The sequence below is a fragment of the Tursiops truncatus genome, chromosome 16 (genome assembly GCF_011762595.2).
Source record: "Tursiops truncatus isolate mTurTru1 chromosome 16, mTurTru1.mat.Y, whole genome shotgun sequence".
Taxonomy (NCBI): Eukaryota; Metazoa; Chordata; class Mammalia; order Artiodactyla; family Delphinidae; genus Tursiops; species Tursiops truncatus.
In genome coordinates this window covers 21,923,254-21,943,437 of record NC_047049.1, presented here as the reverse complement: position 1 = coordinate 21,943,437, position 20,184 = coordinate 21,923,254, and the positions used below count along the sequence as shown (strand labels likewise).

Genomic DNA, 20,184 nt, shown 5'->3' with positions numbered 1-20,184 from the left:
TAATTTCATTCTTTTACATATAGCTGTCCAGTTTTCCCAGCACCACTTATTGAAGAGGCTGTCTTTTCTCCATTGTATACTCTCGTCTCCTTTATCAAAGATAAGGTGACCATATTGTGCGTGGGTTTATCTCTGGTCTTTCTATCCTGTTCCATTGATCTATATTTCTGTTCTGCTGCCAGAACCACACTGTCTTGATTACTGCAGCTTTGTAGTATAGTCTGAAGTCCAGGAGCCTGATTCCTCCAGCTCTGTTTTTCTTTCTCGAGATTGTTTTGGCTATTCAGGGTCTTTTGTGTTTCCATACAAATTGTGCAACTTTTTGTTTTAGTTCTGGGAAAAATGCCATTGGTAGTTTGATAGGAATTGCACTGAATCTGTAGATCGCTCTGAGTAGTATAGTAATTTTCACAATGTTGATTCTTCCAATCCAAGAACATGGAACATCTCTCCATCTGTTTCTGTCATCTTTAATTTCTTTCATCAGTGTCTTATAGTTTTCTGCATACAGGTCTTTTGTCTCCTTAGGTAGCTTTATTCCTAGGTATTTTATTCGTTTTATTGCAGTGGTAAACGGGAGTGTTTCCTTAATTTCTCTTTCAGAATTTTCATCATTAGTGTATAGGAATGCAAGAGATTTCTGTGCATTAATTTTGTATCCTGCTACTTTACCAAATTCATTGATTACCTCTAGTAGTTTTCTTTAGGATTCTCTATGTATAGTATCATGTCATCTGCAAACAGTGACAGCTTTACTTCTTTTCTGATTTGGATTCCTTTTATTTCTTTTTCTTCTCTGACTGCCATGGCTAAAACTTCCAAAACTATGTTGAATAATAGTGGTGAGAGTGGGCAACCTTGTCTTGTTCCTGATCTTAGTGGAAATGGTTTCAGTTTTTCACCATTGAGAATGATGTTGGCTGTGGGTTTGTCATATATGGCCTTTATTATATTGAGGTGATTTCCCTCTATGCCCACCTTCTGGAGAGTTTTTATCATAAATGGTGTTGAATTTTGTCAAAAGCTTTTTCTGCATCTATTGAGATTATCATATGTTTTTTATCCTTCAATTTGTTAATATGGAGTATCACATTGATTGATTTGCATATACCGAAGAGTCCTTGCATCCTGGGATAAACTCCACTGGATCATGGTGTATGAACCTTTTAATGTGCTGTTGTATTCTGTTTGCTAGTATTTTGTTGAGAATTTTTGCATCTATGTTCATCAGTGATATGGGCCTGTAGTTTTTTTTTGTGACATCTTTGTCTGGTTTTGGTATCAGGGTGATGGTGGCCTCATAGAATGAGTTTGGGAGTATTCCTCCCTCTGCTCTATTTTGGAAGAGTTTGAGAAGGATAGGTGTTAGTTCTTCTCTAAATGTTTGGTAGAATTCACCTGTGAAGCCGCCTGGTCCTGGGCCTTTGTTTGTTGGAAGATTTTTAATCACAGTTTCAATTTCAGTGCTTGTGACTCGTCTGTTTATATTTTGTATTTCTTCCTGGTTCAGTCACGGAAGGTTGTGCTTTTCTAAGAATTTGTCCATTTCTTCCAGGTTGTCCATTTTATTGGCATACAGCTGCTTGTAGTAATCACTCATGATCCTTTGTTTTTCTGCAGTGTCAGTTGTTACTTCTCCTGTTTCATTTCTAATTCTGTTGATTTGAGTCTTCTCCCTTTTTTTTCTTGATAAGTCTGGCTAATGGTTTATCAATCTTGTTTATCTTCTCAAAGAACCAGCTTTTAGTTTTATTGATCTTTGCTATTATTTCTTTTGTTTCTTTTTCATTTATTTCTGATCTGATCTTTATGATTTCTTTCCTTCTGCTAACTTTGGGTTTTTTTTTTGTTCCTCTTTCTCTAATTGCTTTATGTGTAAGGTTAGGTTGTTTATTTGAGATGTTTCTTGTTTCTTGAGGTAGGATTGTATTGCTATAAACTTGCCTCTTAGAACTGCTTTTGCTGCATCCCACAGGTTTTGGGTCATCGTGTTTTCATTGTCATTTGTTTCTAGGCATTTTTTGATTTCCTCTTTGATTTCTTCAGCAATCTCTTGGTTATTTAGTAGCATATTGTTTAGCCTCCATGTGTTTGTATTTTTTAGTTTTTTTCCTGTAACTGATATCTATTCTCATAGCGTTGTGGTCAGAAAAGATACTTGATATGATTTCAATTTCTTAAATATACCAAGGTTTGATTTGTGATCCAAGATATGATTTATCCTGGAGAATGTTCCATGAGCACTTGAGAATAAAGTGTATCCTGTTGTTTTTGGATGGAATGTCCTATAAATATCAATTATTTCCACCTTGTTTAATGTATCATTTAAAGCTTGTGTTTCCTTATTTATTTTCATTTTGGATGATCTGTCCACTGGTAAAAGTGGGGTATTAAAGTCCCCTGCTATGAATGTGTTACTGTTGATTTTCCTTTTATGGCTGCTAGCATGTGCCTTATGTATTGAGGTGCACCTATGTTGGGGGCATAAATATTTACAATTGTTGTATCTTCTTCTTGGTTGATCCCTTAATCATTCTGTAGTGTCCTTCTTTGTCTCTTGTAATAGTCTTTATTTTAAAGTCTATTTTGTCTGATATGAGAATTGCTACTCCAGCTTTCTTTTGGTTTCCATTTGCATGGAATATCTTTTTCCATCCCCTCACTTTCTGTCTGTTTGTGTCCGTAGGCCTGAAGTGGGTCTGCTGTAGACAGCATATATATGGGTCTTGTTTTTGTATCCATTCAGCCAGTCTATGTCTCTTGGTTGGAGCATTTAATCCATTTACATTTAAGGTAATTATCGATATGTATGTTCCTATTACCATTTTCTTAATTGTTTTGGATTTTTTATTGTGAGTCTTTTCCTTCTCCTGTATTTCCTGCCTAGAGAAGTTCCTTTAGCACTTGTTGTAAAACTGGTTTGGTGGTGCTGAATTCTCTTAACTTTTGCTTTTCTGTAAAGGTTTTAATTTCTCTGTCGAATCTGAATGAGATCCTTGCTGGGTAGAATAATCTTGGTGTAGGTTTTTCCCTTTCATCAGTTTCAATACATCTTGCCACTCCATTCTGGCTTGCAGAGTGTCTGCTGAAAGATCAGCTGTTAACCTTACAGGGATTTCCTTGTATGTTGTTTGTTGCTTTTCCCTTGACGCTTTAAATATTTTTTCTTTGTATTTAATTTTTGATAGTTTGATTAATATGTGTCTCGGCGTATTTCTCTTTGGGTTTATCCTGTTGGGACTCTCTGCGCTTCCTGGACTTGACTGACTATTTCCTTTCCCATGTTAGGGAAGTTTTCGACTATAATCTCTTCAAATATTTTCTCAGACCCTTTCTTTTTTTCTTCTTCTTCTAGGATGCCTATGATTTGAATGTTGGTGCATTTAATGTTGTCCCAGAGGTCTCTGCGACTGTCCTCATCTCCTCTGGTTCTTTTTTCTTTATTCTGCTCCCTGGCAGTTATTTCCACCATTTTACCTTCCAGCTCACTTATCTCTTCTTCTACCTCAGTTATTCTGTTATTGATTCCTTGTAGAGTATTTTTAATTTCAGTCATTGTGTTGTTCATCACTGTTTGTTTGCTCTTTAGTTCTTCTAGATCCTTGTTAAATGTTTCTTGTATTTTCCCCATTGTTTCTGAGAGTTTTGATCACCCCTACTATCATTATTCTGAATTCTTTTTCAGGTAGGTTGCCTATTTCATCTTCATTTATTTGGTCTTGTAGGTTTTTACCTTGCTCCTTCCTCTGCAACAAATTTTTTTGTCATTTCTTTTTTTTTTTTTTTCTGATGGTTGGTGCTGCTTTCCTGTCTTACTGGTTGTTTGGCCTGAGATGTCCAGCACTGGAGTTTGTAGGCAGTTGGATAGAGCTGGGTCTTGGTGATGAGATGAAGACCTCTGGGAGGCCTCACTCCGACTGATGTTCCCTGGTGTGTGAGGTTCTCTGTTAGTCCAGTGGTTTGGACTCAGAGCTCCCACTGCAGAAGCTTGGGCCCAACCTCCGCCCTGGGAACTAAGATCCCACAAGCTCTCAGGCTGAAACTTCTTTCCAGGGACTAAGTTGGAAAGGAAGGACTAATTTCTTTAATCAGGAGCACAGCAAGAGGGCAGGCATGCAGGCCCAAAAAACCATTCTTATCCACTCTGATTCTGATAGTATTATTCTGGTATATTAATCACCTGCTATTCATAGTCAGATTATACTTTGCAATCCAAAAATGTTAATACACTGACTGAACTCACCATTCTGGCAAGAATCCTTTATATCGATAAATACTGAATTGAGGCCTATGTTCTTCTTAACTATTTACCTGGAGTAGTGGGATATTAGTACTTGAACCATTCATTATGATTAAAATGTCCTTGTTGCTCATGAAGATTAGAGGACCCAACCCTTCGCTCTGTTCAGTGGCCACCAACTGGATCCTTAGTTTCACTTAACTTCTTGGAAAATGCATGTTGTTGTTCACAAAGAGAACAGGAGGGTGGTGAGGCAATGTATCACTTCTTTGGTAATAAGTGTTGACATGCAGCAAAAATTGATTGAACGGAACCGAGGTGGTGGCAGTAGCGATGGCTGGAGGGGGGACCCGGGTGGGAGGAGCAGGGGCGAGGGAACCCACTCCACCGGCTCGGGAACTAGGCTTTTCTCACTTGAAGGGAAAAGGAGGTGTGGAAAGGGGCCAAAGAGCAAGCGAGGATGGGTGTGGGAAAGGGAGGTGAGGAGGGTAATTGTCCCATCTGGAAGTCCTGGGAAAGCCCTCTCATAGTATTTTATATTAAGGGTCTAGCTCAGTAAAGGGACCTGGTCATTTTAGAAGGGTAGCTGACTTCTGGTTTCTCTTCCTCTTGCCAGCTATGAGATCCTGGCTGGGCCTCTGGATCTCTTGGAATACCTCATGTGCCATGTGTAATCTGAACTTACAATATCCTATTGTACTGAAGAGAGGAAGTTGGAAAAGATAATATTTAAAAAAAAAATTTAGTATGAAACCTACAGAGTCATAACTTCACAAAATATGTCTATTTACAAGGACAAGACTCCCTCCTTCTCAAACCACTCCCCTCCTTGGCAACACTGCTGGCAGCAGCCATGCTTGACAAGGCAGGATACATGAAAATGTTACCATTACTAGATTCTAAAGGGCCACACTCAGAGATAGTTTTTTTCTGGATATCCCTCGAGCTCAGTTAAGAAAGAGGTCCATGCCCTCTTAGGATGTCAAGTGTCCTTCAAACCTTCCCAGACTGGTGCCTGGATTAAGGAGGCATCTTAATCCATTTAGACAAGTGTCGGTGGGTAGAATAGATCAAAATAACTGGCTAAAAAATTGCACAAGCAAAAATGTAATTTACTTCAAAGTTTAAATAGCTACCAAAAAGCATAATTCTATCTGTCCAAACCTTAACCCCAATCACTCATTCAAAAATGTCCATTTCTCCTTATTCTTGTAGCTCATTTCGTTCAAATTTGGGAACAGGTAGATCAAACTGCTTCAGGTAGCAATTGAAAAATAATGATACAACCTGGTTAAACAAGTTAGCTAAAGTGAACACAGGCCTTCCTCATTTGCATAAGATGGCATTTCAGCTGGAGAATTTGTTTTATAAACAAGCATTGGGGTTGACGTTCAGCAAGCTCCCTGGTTTCCACTCTAATTGCCAGTTTTGTACTTGAATACTTAAATTATTTGCATATTCATGAGATTAGAAATCAGCTCTGACATTGGGAAATTTCAAGCACATGGAAATCTTGCCAAAGCATGGTATATACCGTTCCACATATTTCTTATGAATAACTGAGTGCCTTTTAATGTAGTGCCTCGGGAAACGTGATGGCATTAGGTAGGTATCAGCTTCCTAAGTGTTTGTGCTTGTGCAGAAATCATTTGAATATCCCCAGGGGGTTGAATTTGAAGGATCCATTTATCTTTTATTTCAATCTTGCCCTTTTGACATTAAGGGGATGCTAGGTCTACTCAAAAACAAACAGAGTTGCTGTAAAGGCAAATACTTTAATATGTAATGGCTTATTGTTATTATAATCAATAATATTTCTGAGTACCATATATTGGTTCTTGCTTGCTCTGTTCATTCTGGTTCAGTGGTACCTTTTAGTGATTGTCTAAGAGGATATTCAACATTGGCTAAATACGTATAACGTCACGTATGGGAAAGACACCGGATTACGGCTAAGGAAGCCTTGCGTCTAAACCTAGTTATGCCACACCTGGTGGCTCTCTCCTAGGTCTTTGAATAATACATTGGCTGGCATTCACGTGGTGCTAGCCATGTGCCAGGTTCTGTGTTGAGTGTTTTACATACATTATCACAGCATCCTCAAACAGTCCTGTGAGCCAGGTACTGTTATTGCTTCCACTTCACAGCTGGCGAAACTCTAAAAGTTAAATGACCTGCTGAAGGTCACATGGCCATTTGGAGGGCCTGACAGAGAGCTGATGTTCTTGCCTCACTTGCTGCGCTGTCTATTGCTGGTGAGAAACCAATATGACTCAGTTTTGGAAAATGCTGACATCTCTTCCCTTATATCAAGCAGTCATTATTTCCCAGAGAATTCCTGGCATTCAAAGCTGTCGTGATAAACAATGGCCATCTTTTAGTGTTCAGTCAGGAAAAGTAGGAAAGATTAAAAAGAAAGTTGTGTTCTTTTTTTCTTTTTTGTTAAAGAAATGTATATGAAACTGTTTAAGTAAAATTGCAGGACTGGTAGAAAGAAAGAAGGGAGAAAGCTAAAAGCAGTTCTTCTTACAAAAATCTACTTTTATGCAAGTTACTAAAATTCTATTGTATGCGCTCAAACACACTGGCAGTATAATTTTCCTTTTCTATCAATATATGATTTTAACTCAAACTCTGCCTTCATTTATACAGAGAATGCCGCTGTTAATATTTAGGGTTTCAATTATTTGTGAATAGGGTTTCCTTATGAAAACGTGCTTTCCTCCTTTAAAGCCATGTTTTGGTTTTAAGTGTATCTTACACATATTTACCAAAATACTGAAGGTGAGGCCACCGTGCAAGCCTTAGGATTTCTTATTTCTTTCATAAACTTTGATACTTTGGAATATAGAGGAGAACAGAGCTCCTACAAGCTCCCACATGGTATTACTTGGACTGCTGACTCCTAGTGCTCCAGAACAAGTGAGACAACACAAACTCATGAATATTCTAGAACTGCCGCAAAATGAAGGGTGACCCACCAAACTGTCCTAAGGGTTTTGTCCTCCCTCCACAGAATTAATCACTCATTTGCATGCATTTTTTTTTTTTACTTCACAAAACAATGGAACTTTTCCTGAAATAAAACTGACAGGAAGATCCATGAACAGGAGAAAAACAAAGATAATGGGAAAGACAGAGAAATCAGCAAAAAGGTGATCTGGGTACTAAGACAAGGCAGCAGATGAGGTTGACTTGCCCTGCACGGCTTTCTGTTTTAAGTTTTTAAAATGTCATATCTCAAACAAAGCAGGATTACTTCTCTCGAAAAACTCTGAAAAGTCTGGTGACATTGAATGAGCCATCCTCGGTGGCAAGAACAGCAGGCTGGAGCTCACGAAGACCCCCCACCACACCCCACCCTCCTGAATGAACACCTCCTCTCCAGTTTCCCACAACCCAGACCCAGCCGCCGTGTTCAGTTAGTTGCTTGTTTATCTGTGTAGGAACCGAGTCCACGGTCTAGAAGGACTTGGGCACCCAGAGTGGGGAGAAAAAGCTCACTGTGGAGGACTGGAGAAACGTGGACCCTCCTGCTTATGGTCAGGGGCAGCAGGTACATCTGTAGGAGAGGCCTTGATGCCTGGATAAGCCGAGCAAGGGGGTCTCTCCTCCCCAGCTGTGAGGCACTCTGAGTCCCAGGAGCGTTCACGTTGGCTTCACAACATTGCAGACTCGCCCCTATACAATTCGCTCCGCAGTGTAACCCCTAACAGAGAGGCCCCGAGCCCAGAGCCCCAGGATGGTCAGCAGAGCTGAGGCAGATGCTTATTCTTACACATTTCTCCTGTGTTTTTCTTTCAGTCACATCTGTGTTTTGTTTTCACTCATTTCCACTGTCTCCCAACACACCATGTTTAGTGACGTGTTTGAGACAGACTGAGAGATGCCACTGGAGGCAATGTTTCATAGCACAGTTTGTACACTAGTTTATTGCCAAATTAAAATAAAGATGTAATCTGGCACACTTGGCCTGCTGCTAAGCCTTCCTTGGGTGGTTTCCTGTACTGAGGCAACAATGTGGGGGAAAAACAAGGAAGGAAGTGGAAGCTCTGTACCTCTGTTCTCCTGGCTGCTTGGTTTCCAAATGCCAAGAAACAAAAGGAAGGAGCAGAATGTTTGGTTTGCCAACTGCTTAATTACAGAAATAACAAAACTAAATAATGGAGAGTGAGACGTTGGGGGTCCTGGTATAAATGCTGCGGAATTCTTCACGGCATCCACAGTGATTCACTGCTGTTTTGTAAGAAGCTTAAAAGGTGTGACTGTACATAACAGGTATCCCTCTGCCCATTTGGCATGAAGTTTCCATAATGTCTATAATGCTTCTTTTTCTGAAAATTCCAGGGCTTTCCAAAGGCACATCCTCACATGGACCCTTCAGAGGCCAAGGAGTCTATCGCCTGTGTCTATACCATGGAAGTCCCCCAACAGGGCTTTTTAAGAAGTCAAGCTACTTCTTTTAGAGCTTCAAAGGGAAAAAGGTCCCAAATCTCTTCAGTCATTCTAGTGGTGGCTGGAGAGTCACATGCTCATTCAAAAAAATTTTACCTCTTGGCAATCACCTACATCTTTAATATCACAGGTAGATTTCTCTAAGAAAAAATAAGAAAAAAGGCTAAAATATCAAAATAACCTAATCTCATGAATTTTGAGAGCATTTGGTCATACACATTTCTCCCTGATTAAAAGCATTTTTTTTTTTTGTTTTTAATCTGGCTTCCTATGGAATGACGGCCAGTAAAACTCTGTCTTGGGCCAGAAAGCACAATCTGTTCAACCAAACTCTTTTGAGTCCCTTAAAATGCTCACATCAAAAAGCCTCTACTGAGAGTCCAGACACTCGAAATGAAACGCAGCTGGAGCAGAACGCCATGGACCACATGGGCTCTTTCCTGCAAGCCAGGGATCCAGACTTTGTCTTCAGGGCCCTCAGAGTCTCATTCACTAAAGGTGAGAGAAAGCAGTGGCAGGGAACTAAGGGAAAAGTAAAGGTGGCTATGTATTCAAAAGGGGAGTGTATGCCTCAAAAGACTGACAGCAAACAAGGGAAGAGAGGAGAGGAGGACAGTGCACAGGTGAGTGCTGACGGAGCTGCCACCTCAACGTAATAACTTCTAACACACGGCGCTGTCTATCTGAGGATTCTGTTCACCACAGGCTGGTTGAAAACAGCATCTGGCAAAGGGAATCCTAGCACCAAAGCTACTTACCATCTTTGTTGAGAGTTCTGCAACAGTAGCAACTGTCACAGACATATTGATGAACAACACTTACATGAAAAAATAAGTGTTCCCACTTCCAAAAGTCACTGGCCTGTCAACACTAGCACAGGGCCCTCCTTAGGGCCCACTGCTTCATCTCATCAGGGTTCAAAGCTCCGTGATTCGTGGGTGATTGCCAGCTATTATTTCCATACCACTGACCTGCCTGAGTGGCCACAGACCTTCTCCACTTGACTTCGGGCCAACACCACCAGCTAATGGCTCATTGGATGGCTGCAGCCCACTCCACTCCCCGCTAATGCCCCACTCCTCATGCTGTGATTCAAGCCCTGATACATGGAGCCCTTCCCCAACCCCTACTCATATTAGCAGGTGATCTATAATTCTTTTTTCCCAGGATGATTTCTCCTTCATTCTCTTCTGGAGAAACAGAGAGCTTAGCAGAAAGGCTGGCTTCTGCCCCTTTGCTCATCTCCCGATATCCCCATCCATTTAGTAGTGAACCCTACTAAATATCATATTCAAATTCCAATTGCTGAACTTAGACATGTGACACCAATGAGTGGTTTTCCCCTTTGGGAAAATTCATTAACGTCTAAGATTTTTGGTTTGTTAGCTACATACAGAGCAAAGACTGTTAAGGCTTCTTCTACCTCTAAAATGATAGAATTCATTTGGCCTATGGTCACAAAAGATACTTTTTGGTCCTGACCAAGCCCACTGTGATACCATCCTAACTGGTCTTCTTGGTTTTGACCTCACAGCACCATAGTTCATTCTAATATTACTACCAGATTAATCTTTGTAATCTATAGCTCTGAACACATAATTCCACTGACCAAAATGTTCAAAAGGCTCCTAACTGGGAAAACAAAAATTATTTTGCCCAACAGTCAAAGTGGTCCAAAAAAAATTAAGATTAGGTTCCAGGAATACATGTATAATTAACTTGCCCAAATTTCAGTTTCAGCCAAACAGACACATTCACAATCTTGTTTACATGAGTTTTCTAACTTTACAAATTTATATTATTGTTTATGACATCCCTCTTGTGCAAAACGCGCCCCCCTCCACCCCCCACAGAGATACGACAGTCATTAAAGTCCAGGTGAAATCATTTTATAAGATCTCCACCTCCTAAACTTGGGCTGCCAATTTCATATAATCCATCCAGCTACTCTGACTGGGTATCTACCATGTGTGAATGAAGACTCTATCTGCCTTTTTAGTCCCTCTTAGACTACTGAACTCACATGCATTTATATTCTTTCCCTAGATGGAATGAATACTCCTCGATATAGTTATTTTATACCAACAGTGCATAATGCCGAGCACATAAACAGACATGGAGTCTAATATTTGTGGGGGTTTTTTGTTCTTTTCAATCTCATTGGAACTGCACCTGCAATTATAACTATCCACACAAACACATTTTAAGGCAAAGAAAGCCAACCCCAAGTACCAATTCCCATACGTGGCTGAGTCGGAGCCACATGTCCCAACTCCTCCAGAGTTATCCACTCTGCCACAGGGCTCATGGCATCACTGTCTGAAGTACTGGCACAGGAAGGGTTAAATTTTGGGGCATCTCCTCTGACACCACTGCAAAGGTGCATAGTTTTCATTTAGCCAGGTAAATCTGGCCCTCAGTGTGCCTCTGGCATCAGGGGGAAAATTAACCAACTGTCAAATAAAATACAAAAACCCAGTGGATTAAATGACTAATACTCTTGCGTCCTGAGCTGCTCAGCTTTGCCTCTGGTAACTGCACCATCCTGGACTAGATGCACTGTGGCTTGACTCCAGGAATGAAATTGTACATTCTGCTGAAAGGGGAGCCAGGCTGCTCGAGAGGAAAAAAATACTAATTGTAAGTCTTTCCTATTTTTAGGCTAATGTGCATTTTATTTGGCAGTAAGGGCAGGTGCGAATAAAACTCCAATCCTGAGAATTTTAATTTGCTTCCTCAAAAATGCTCATGTCAGTAGAGACCCTGAAAAGTTGTTTATACTATTCCCCTCCCTTCAGGAAGAACCCCATACGTCTATACCAGCTCAGACGGTTTTAACCCTAGAATATTCTCCTCACTCAGGCAAGTCTAGTTGTTCTTTAAATGTATGTAGTTTGTAACATATAATTCCTCTGAGGGCAATTCTCAGGATGACCTCACTGAACCATGCATTTCACAAAGAGCATTCGAACATTTTACCTATTTCCCTTTTGCCTTTTATGGCTACAGCCTCTCTCACATTTGCCTTTGTATACTTTTTGCCTCTAATTCTAATCTGATTGTATTTACTGTTGCTAGCCTTATATTCTACCTGAAAATGTAAGTTCCTTAAAAGCTGGAGCTACATGTATTTTATAATGTATCTGCCGTACAGAGTACGTGATATATTTTATAGCATTTATCCCATAAAATACATATACATATTGCGTGTGCACGCACACACACATATACACACAGAGAAACATATGACAGCATAACTTCATTCAATGCCTTCCTAAAACGTAGACCTGTCCTTCAGCCTAGCCACCAAGAGAAGAAAAGTCCTGAGATTGCCTGATTCTGAATGTTATCTACGTACATTTCTCTCACTATTTTAGCATATCACTAGCTAATGTTCTTCACTCTTTCAGGGTCATCCTTCCCTTTAAGGCTCTGAGAAAAGCTATGGGTTCTTAATTCCAAAAAAAAAATGATCACATCTCACATACACAAAGCACTGTCTCAAATTCCACGGGGGTTTCCTGATGGCCTGAAGCTTCCAAGTAAGAACTGCTCCTCCACAATGTCTTCCTTAGGGTCTAGCTTTTCCTTTGTGTGCTGTTTCAGATGCTTACACAGCTCAAACAAGCAACCTGAGATTCACATTGCTGCCCCTCGCCCCACCGGCACAGGGTTCAAGCTGCTGCACAGAACAACCTGACAGCTGAGAAGAAACGTAGCGATGACTAAGTAGTTGTCTTTCCCTAGGACAACCGTGCACCACAGTCTCGAACAAGGGGATCACGCTCACCTTTTGGTCTTGGCTGTAAGCCAGAATCCAGTCCTCTTGCTTGGGGTGGAAAAGTAAGCTCTGGATGTAGAAGTTCAGCCGGTACTTTTGATAGGTTGCCCCTTCGTCCGAGCTGATCAGTAAGCTGCTCTCAATCTCCGGGTCTGTGAGCAACATAATCTGCGGCAGAGAATTGTTCAGGGAAGAAAACAACAGAAAGTTAAGTGTGCAAATTTACGAGGCTTAAAAATGAGCTAAATGTTTGACAAGGGAGGGAAAAGGAACAGGCAAAGAACGCTTGGCCAAACAAGGACCTTGACTGTCAGGTTTGCTCTCCTACCTTGGACCAAGGCCATGAAACTGTTTTCACAAGAGGCGGGACAGACTGAAAGGAAGGAGGAGGAAATGTAGGAGTGCATTTTCTTCCCTCCTGTAGGGCTCCTTGGTTTTTTTCCCCAAGGTTATTTCCTTAATCTGAAATATTTCCCATTGTTCCCCTAACCCCAGCCCTCCTTCCTTCTGAGCCTTGTCTAGTCTCCATTTTGGGGGGATGAAACTTGTCACAGTCTTTTGTGAGAAAGGTGGAATGAAGTAGAAAGAGGATGGAGTCCACTGGTTTTTCTCTCCATCGCAAACCCTCCCGTTCACATCAACGATATCCCATGTCATCCTGCCTTTCGTCTGATTTTCTGAGTCTTGAGTCAAAGACTGTGCATTCGAAAGCCTGCTCTGGGTATTGTCCAAAGGCTCCTTTACCACCTGCTAACATATTAATAGTTTACTTATTTATTTTCTTTATTGTCTATATATTCTCTCTAGAACACAAACCCATGAGAATAGTGATATTTCTCTATTTTTATCCCCACAAGTGCCTTCCCAGCAGCTAGAATGGGGTCCAGCATATATTATATATTCAATAAATATTTGACATGAATGAACGAAAGTTAAAGGAATGAATGGAAAGTTTTTCAGAGTAGTCACATAGATCTAGAAAGATGCCCAGAGTAATTTGAGCAGATATGAATGTAAGTTCCATGGAAAAAGTCATTGGATGCCCTTCTCCATCTTTGGCCTATTGACAAAAGAATATGCTATACTCGTGTAAAAATTCACAGCTCCAGAGGCTTGGGACTTTCTCCTTTTGAGGGTTAACCTTGGCCACAGCAGTGTGAACAATCCACAACAGGAGCAAGACAGAGGAGCTGCTCTGAAAACAGCTTTTTACTCTCTTGTTTCACGCCTCTAGGAATATGTGATAAAGCACCTCATTCCCGACTCTGCAGGTTGCCTTTCACTCAGTCAAAGTGCACACCTTATGCCTCCAGTCAGGTGGCCTTAATGCTGCCCACTGATTTCTTCCCCAACAGCTTATTCATTGGCACTTTCTGAGTTTGGTTTGGAGAAGCATGAAAGATGTGCTTAATGTGTGGCCGTATGAAGAGAGATCACTGCAGCCCAGGGTTTAAAGATTACCAGCTAAGGATGTGGCGGTTCCAGGAAAAGGAGAGAGAGAGAGAAAGGAAGAAAAAAAAACAAAACAAAACTAGAGCCCTGTCGTAAGAGAACAGAGTGCCAGGCAAACGCACAGGGCTTTCTCAGGCATTTGGAGGCAATCGTATTAAAACCTCAGGATAGTTGGTGTCATATTCCAAAGTGGTGTCCGATCACGGCCAATGGCACACAACGATCTCACACCAGACACGCTCAGCCTGAACTGTGTTTATGTTACCCAGGATGAATTTCAGGTTCCTCGCTGTTCTTTCACCCTGCCCTTCTCGAAGAGGAGAAAGGGACGGATGAAGTGGAGTGAGTGGAACGCTGTGGCTGTCAGCTCTGTTCCGGACAAGACGAAGAGCACACACAATACTGGAGACTAATTGCCTCCCCTCCCATGTTCTGGTGAAGCCACTGTCCATCGACCATAAATTCTGACAAAGTAATAGGTCTCTCTGTCTTGTAGTCACCAAGCAGACAGTGTTCCCTTTCCGGATAACTGATGCAGAACCATCAGGTAATCTGCTGAGTACAAACTTCCGTGTCATCAGTAAAGTCTACTGTATGTACTAAGGACGATCAGATGGCTCCTAAATTCACAAGAATATTTCCAGGGGATTTCATATTTACTGGCACACAAAAGCTGTCATTTTCCAAAAACAAATAAGTCATCAAATGATCATATTGCTTTGTGTCTCCAACCACAATTAACAATAATATATAACAGCCTTTTGCACTACTGCCAGCAAGTAATTTCTATGATAATATGAAGAGGCTCAATTTTATAAAGCATCTATTATCTCAGGCAAGGTGATTTTCCCCACTCCCCTGCTTTCCTATTTCCCTGTAAACCAGAATATGTTTACTCTCTTCCCACAAGTGCGGATCTCACCACCTGCTTCTCCTGGCAGACTACTTCATCAAAATAAAAACCCTGGGCCTACAGAATCTCATCAAATCAAGTTGATTATTTATCATTTATTTAAAATACTTCTGATACTCATTTATACTCTGAGGCAACAAACTGTATGAGATATTCTGCATCTAAGTACTATTGGATGGGGGAGGTAGAATAATACAAATATTTTCAAACATATGGTTATTTAACATTAAGTAAATAAAACTCCTGGCTTCCTCAGTCTTTTCTTCTGGGTACTAAACATATGTAGACCAAAATCTCACCATTTCTTTACAGTCTTCACCTAAAACCTTCTATTTGGGAATTTGACATTTTGGAAATTATAGAAGATGTCAGGATATTCCCCCCTGTAAGATTTACAGATGTATCTGTATTAGACAAACCTTCCAGTGGTTCCTCTTTCAAATCTCTGCTCCAATCCACTCAAAACAAACAGGTCAGTCTGGATCCATTTTTGTTTAGCCATTTTTTATTGCAAAAACAACTTTGTAAGACTGCCAGTAGAATTCAAAATAAAAGAAAAATAGGGACTTCCCTGGTGGCACAGTGGTTAAGAATCCCCCTGCCAATGCAGGGCACATGCCATGACCCCTGGTCCGGGAAGATCCCACATGCTGCGGAGCAACTAAGCCCGTGTGCCACAACTTCTGAGCCTGCGTGCCACAACTACTGAGCCCACAAGCCACAACTACTGAAGCCCACGCACTTAGAGCTCGTGCTCCACAACAAGAGAAGCCACCGTAATGAGAAGCCCACGCACCACAATGAAGAGTCGCCCTGCTCACCACAACTAGAGAAAGCCTGTGCGCAGCAATGAAGACCCAATGCAGCCATAAATAAACAAACTTACAAAGAAAAATAAATTGACCCTATCCCATCAACAAGTGAAACCATGTCTGTGCCCCCTTCTACTCCTTTATCCGCAGCTACATATCATATCATGGATTGAGTTTTTGCTTGTTTTATTTTTTCATTTAATATTATGGCCTATATTCATTTCCACCTGAACTGTAAACACACAAATGCATACACACACATTAATACACACCACTGTATACAATGTATTTCAATTGCTTAATCACAAGCTCCAACACAGTTAGGTTACAACTGGTTCAGTGGTTGAACCACAGTAAGTGCTTAATGAACTATTAACTGGATTAGTGGAATCTTATTATTTCAGTCTTCAAATTAGAATCTTTTAGTAATTATATTTCAAATGAGTTAAAGTTTGTTCTGTCATGTTGTAGTTTATGAAAAGTAAATATGTTAGTAAGCAAATAAAGAATTTAAGACCTAAATAGAAAATGTTTAACCCATTTGAGAAAAAAGGTACAGTGTAAATAATAAGTGTGATCCAATCTTTAGACGAAAATGATGCCCTTTATAAATAAAGTTCTAAGCCATCAATATGGGCTTCCTTGGTGGCGCAGTGGTTGAGAATCTGCCTGCCAATGCAGGGGACATGGGTTCAAGCCCTGGTCTGGGAGGATCCCACATGCCGTGGAGAAACTGGGCCCGTGAGCCACAACTACTGAGCCTGCGCGTCTGGAGCCTGTGCTCCGCAACAAGAGAGGCCGCGACAGTGAGAGGCCCACGTACCGTGATGAAGAGTGGCCCCCGCTTGCTGCAACTGGAGAAAGCCCTCGCGCAGAAACGAAGACCCAACACAGCCAAAAATAAATAAATAAATTTATTTAAAAAAATATAATAATAAAGTTCTATCTTCTCAAGATGGTATTCTACTAGGAAATATTATCGAAATAGAAACTTCAAATTAGTGAATATTCCTCAAAAAATAACAGATTACATTCCTTAAATATATTCAGTGATCCCTGTTTTTGTTGATTTACATTGGCTATCTTCTTTTGGCTTTCTTTTTTCTCCTTTTTTAATTAATTAATTTATTTTTGGCTGTATTGGGTCTTCGTTGTTGCACATGGGCTTTCTCTAGCTGTGGCGAGCAGGGGTTACTCTTCGTTGTGGTGCACGGGCTTCTCATTGTGGTGGCTTCTCTTGTTGTGGAGCATGGGCTATAGGCGTGTGGGCTTCAGTAGCTGTGGCATGCGGACTCAGTAGTTGTGGCCCACAGGCTCTAGAGCACAGGCTCAGTAGTTGTGGCACATGGGCCTAGTTGCTAAATGGCATGTGGGATCTTCCCAGACCAGGGCTCGAACCCATGTCCCCTGCATAGGCAGATTCTTAACCACCGCTCCACCAGGGAAGCTCCCTTCTTTTGGCTTTTCATGTGACTCTGAATAAATGGTGTTTTGCTGTGTTTAATCCTCTGCATTCTGGAATACAATCTGAATGACAGAACTTTAAAAGACCTTTATAAAAGGCATGACTCCAAACTCTGCAGGATTCCTGAAGTGAGCTCTCTAAAAAGAGGGCTTGTTTGCCTAGCATAAAGCTTGTTCCACAGTAGGTCCATACATCTTTGTAAATGAACAAATGAAGGAATAAAGCAATGAGTCCTCCTCGTTCCTGCTTCTGCCAAATGCAGTTCATGGATCCCTGTGACACTGAGAGTTCTGAGTCCTCTGAAACAAATCTCTGCTGTGCTACTTGGAAGTAAGTGGGGTGGGTAGAGACAATGGGAAGAGTCTGCCCTTAACGGGAAAGTAATTATTCTCTGTTCAGATCAGCCCATGAGTGATTAGAACCAGTTTAGTCCTGTCCTGCAGGGTGTGCTGCACTCACTGCATCTACAGGTGAACTGTTTTCCATAGAAAGTCAATAATGGTGACACCGGCTCCCACCACCCAATTCTAAGCAATCGTTCATCATCCACTTCAGGGGAAGGGAAAAACTTTATTTGCTCTTCCTAGAGGTGATAAATGAACGTGAAATGCAATTTATAGATTTCAAATATGTCACTTCTACCTTTTTTTTGGATATTAGTCCTTCTGAAAGCTCAGCGTCATCAAACATCAAATGCATCTCCACTCTCTTTGACTTGCTCCAGGTTCAAAATAGGGTTAAATGATGTAATTCTACAAAACGCTGCTTGACAGCTTCCTGATCCTTCCAGGTGTCTACTCAGAACATTCCTCCCAGAAGAGCGCTCCTACCATTTAGTCTTCCAGATTCTTTTCCTAGGTGTGTTGTTCTTGGTATTCCATTATCTACCTATTTAGGCAGGGTGGAGTTATTAATAAGAGGCAGCTTCACCACCCCAAGGCATACATTTTTTTCCCACCATTTCTTTGGTCCTAGAGCAAAGAGTATTTACTTTATGTGTTGTTTATTATTTGTTTGCTCATTTGTCTACTCCTTGTCATTCACGGACTGGAATCAAGAAGAGGTAATATACTAGGGATATCTCTCTTGCTTTGCTCAAGGCTTAACTCAGACCCAGATGCCCATATCACAGGTGCATAATAAGTAATTTCCATAGTGATAATGACAATGACAAAGAAAATAACAGTAGCAGCAATTGGGCACTCTAGTTATCTAGCCACTCCATTCAAACAAAAATCTATCTATAAATAGTATAAGAGGCTATCTGCAAAACTCTGGCTCCAATATAAAAAACAAATTAAGCAAAATATAATCAGAGCAAGTAAATAATTGGCTGACCCATGTGGATGGAAGAGCTGCCTATTCCCAATGTGAGGTGGGCATTTACCCTTCCCAGATGAGCTGAGGGTGAAAGCAACAAGTGCTTAGCAATGGGCAACTGTTTGGAGGACAGTATTAGGGAAAGTTACACAGGATCCCAGAATGACCCATGAAAAGGAAGTCACTGAAGTATGAACAACAGTGAGAAAAGGAGAGGAAAGTTATTAAAAAGAAAAAGGTTCAATCAAGTAAACACGGATAGAAAAGAGTCTGTAGAAAGACGTACCCAGTGAGCAATCACTTGTCCTAAGTCCCACTCTCACCCTCTCCCCCAAACTCAGTGAAGCTCACCTAATGTTAAGTAACCCACCCATGTTCATTAACACGAAGGAGGGTCATTCAATACTAAGAGATCATCTTCTTGTGACCTGAATATTGATTCAATGAAATTGGAGAGAAACAATAGACCATCTTCTTGTGACCTGAATATTGATTCAACGAAATTGGAGAGAAACTTTTGCACTGTATTCTGTAAGTTTACTTCTGAACTTTTTTTTTTTATGAGGACTCAAAGCTTTTGAATTTTCAGGGGGAAAAAAAGAGTTTTCAAGAAGTGTATCAAACAATTTCAGTCCTTCATACTTCTCTTAATAGCCTTAGAAGACCCAACCTATTACCTATTATGTAATAATAATGATAATTCAGTCAATACTCTTTTTGCCAAACCCTGTAAGGTACAGAATAGTAACACTCACCAGAAATGATAACATATGGGTTACATATCGGTTACACTCCTTGGAAGACAGTTCAAGAAAGAAAGTTTATGGAAGATTGCTTCCGATTTGGGACTATGGAACACAACCCTCTCTTTCGAGTTAACTTAGAGAATCTCAAACTAAAAAACACCATTTCGCTGTGAGACTCTGTTCCCATTACTGTGGTCCTCTGCATGCATGTGGACAGGTTGATATGCTGGGCTGAGTGTGGGGATACTGAACCACATGCTTGTTTTCCACAAGAAGAGCCATGACCGAATCCTAAACCTGACCTTTGTCAATGTTGTGGGTGTGTGTACTTCCTCAGAAAAGAGGAAGAAAGTGAGTTTAGTGAATCCCACTCATGCCATGAGAAGAAGGAAAAACAAACCATAAATATATACTATAATCACAGTATCTCATGGGGCCTAACTCCAAAGATGGATTTGGGTTTCATTTCTGCCATGTCTCTGATGCCAATTTGAAGATCTCACAGCTCACTTAATCTTTTTTTGAGCCTCCGTTTCATCATTGAGGGTAGTGATACTATAAAAAAGCTCATATGTATTGAGCATCTGCTATGTACCAGGCACTCCACTAAACCTTTAAACTATATTACCTCATTAAACTGTTAAAATACTTCAGATCGATATTACGTCCATGTGACAGAAGAGGAAATGAGGCTTTGAGGAATGAGGTGATTTGCTTAAGGTCACACTGCTGATCAGGGGTAAAGATATCTATGGGATCAAATAAGATCATCTGTGTGAAAGCAACGTTAAGCTTTGTGCCAATGATACCATTATTACTTCACAAAGAATGTCACATTAGTACTGTACGTTCTGATAAAATGTGATAGTTGAGTTCTAAAAAAGAAAGAGATAAATCTTGTTTTACAAATATCTCATAAAAATATTGCCTAGATGGGAAGAAGTGGGGAGGCAATCAGGGACTAGGAGTTAAATAATGGAGATTCAATAACAAGATGATT

At 40.7% G+C, this 20,184-nt stretch overlaps 1 protein-coding gene across 2 annotated transcripts in view; it reads right to left on the bottom strand.

Annotated features, from left to right (window-relative positions):
• Window positions 1-20,184, bottom strand: part of SORCS1 (sortilin related VPS10 domain containing receptor 1) — a 556,814-nt gene that overhangs the window by 205,636 nt on the left and 330,994 nt on the right. For both annotated transcript variants that reach the window (XM_073793984.1, XM_073793985.1), the window contains exon 4: window positions 12,486-12,644. In XM_073793984.1, the coding sequence (XP_073650085.1) occupies window positions 12,486-12,644 (159 nt within the window). The remainder of the gene's footprint in view (window positions 1-12,485; window positions 12,645-20,184) is intronic.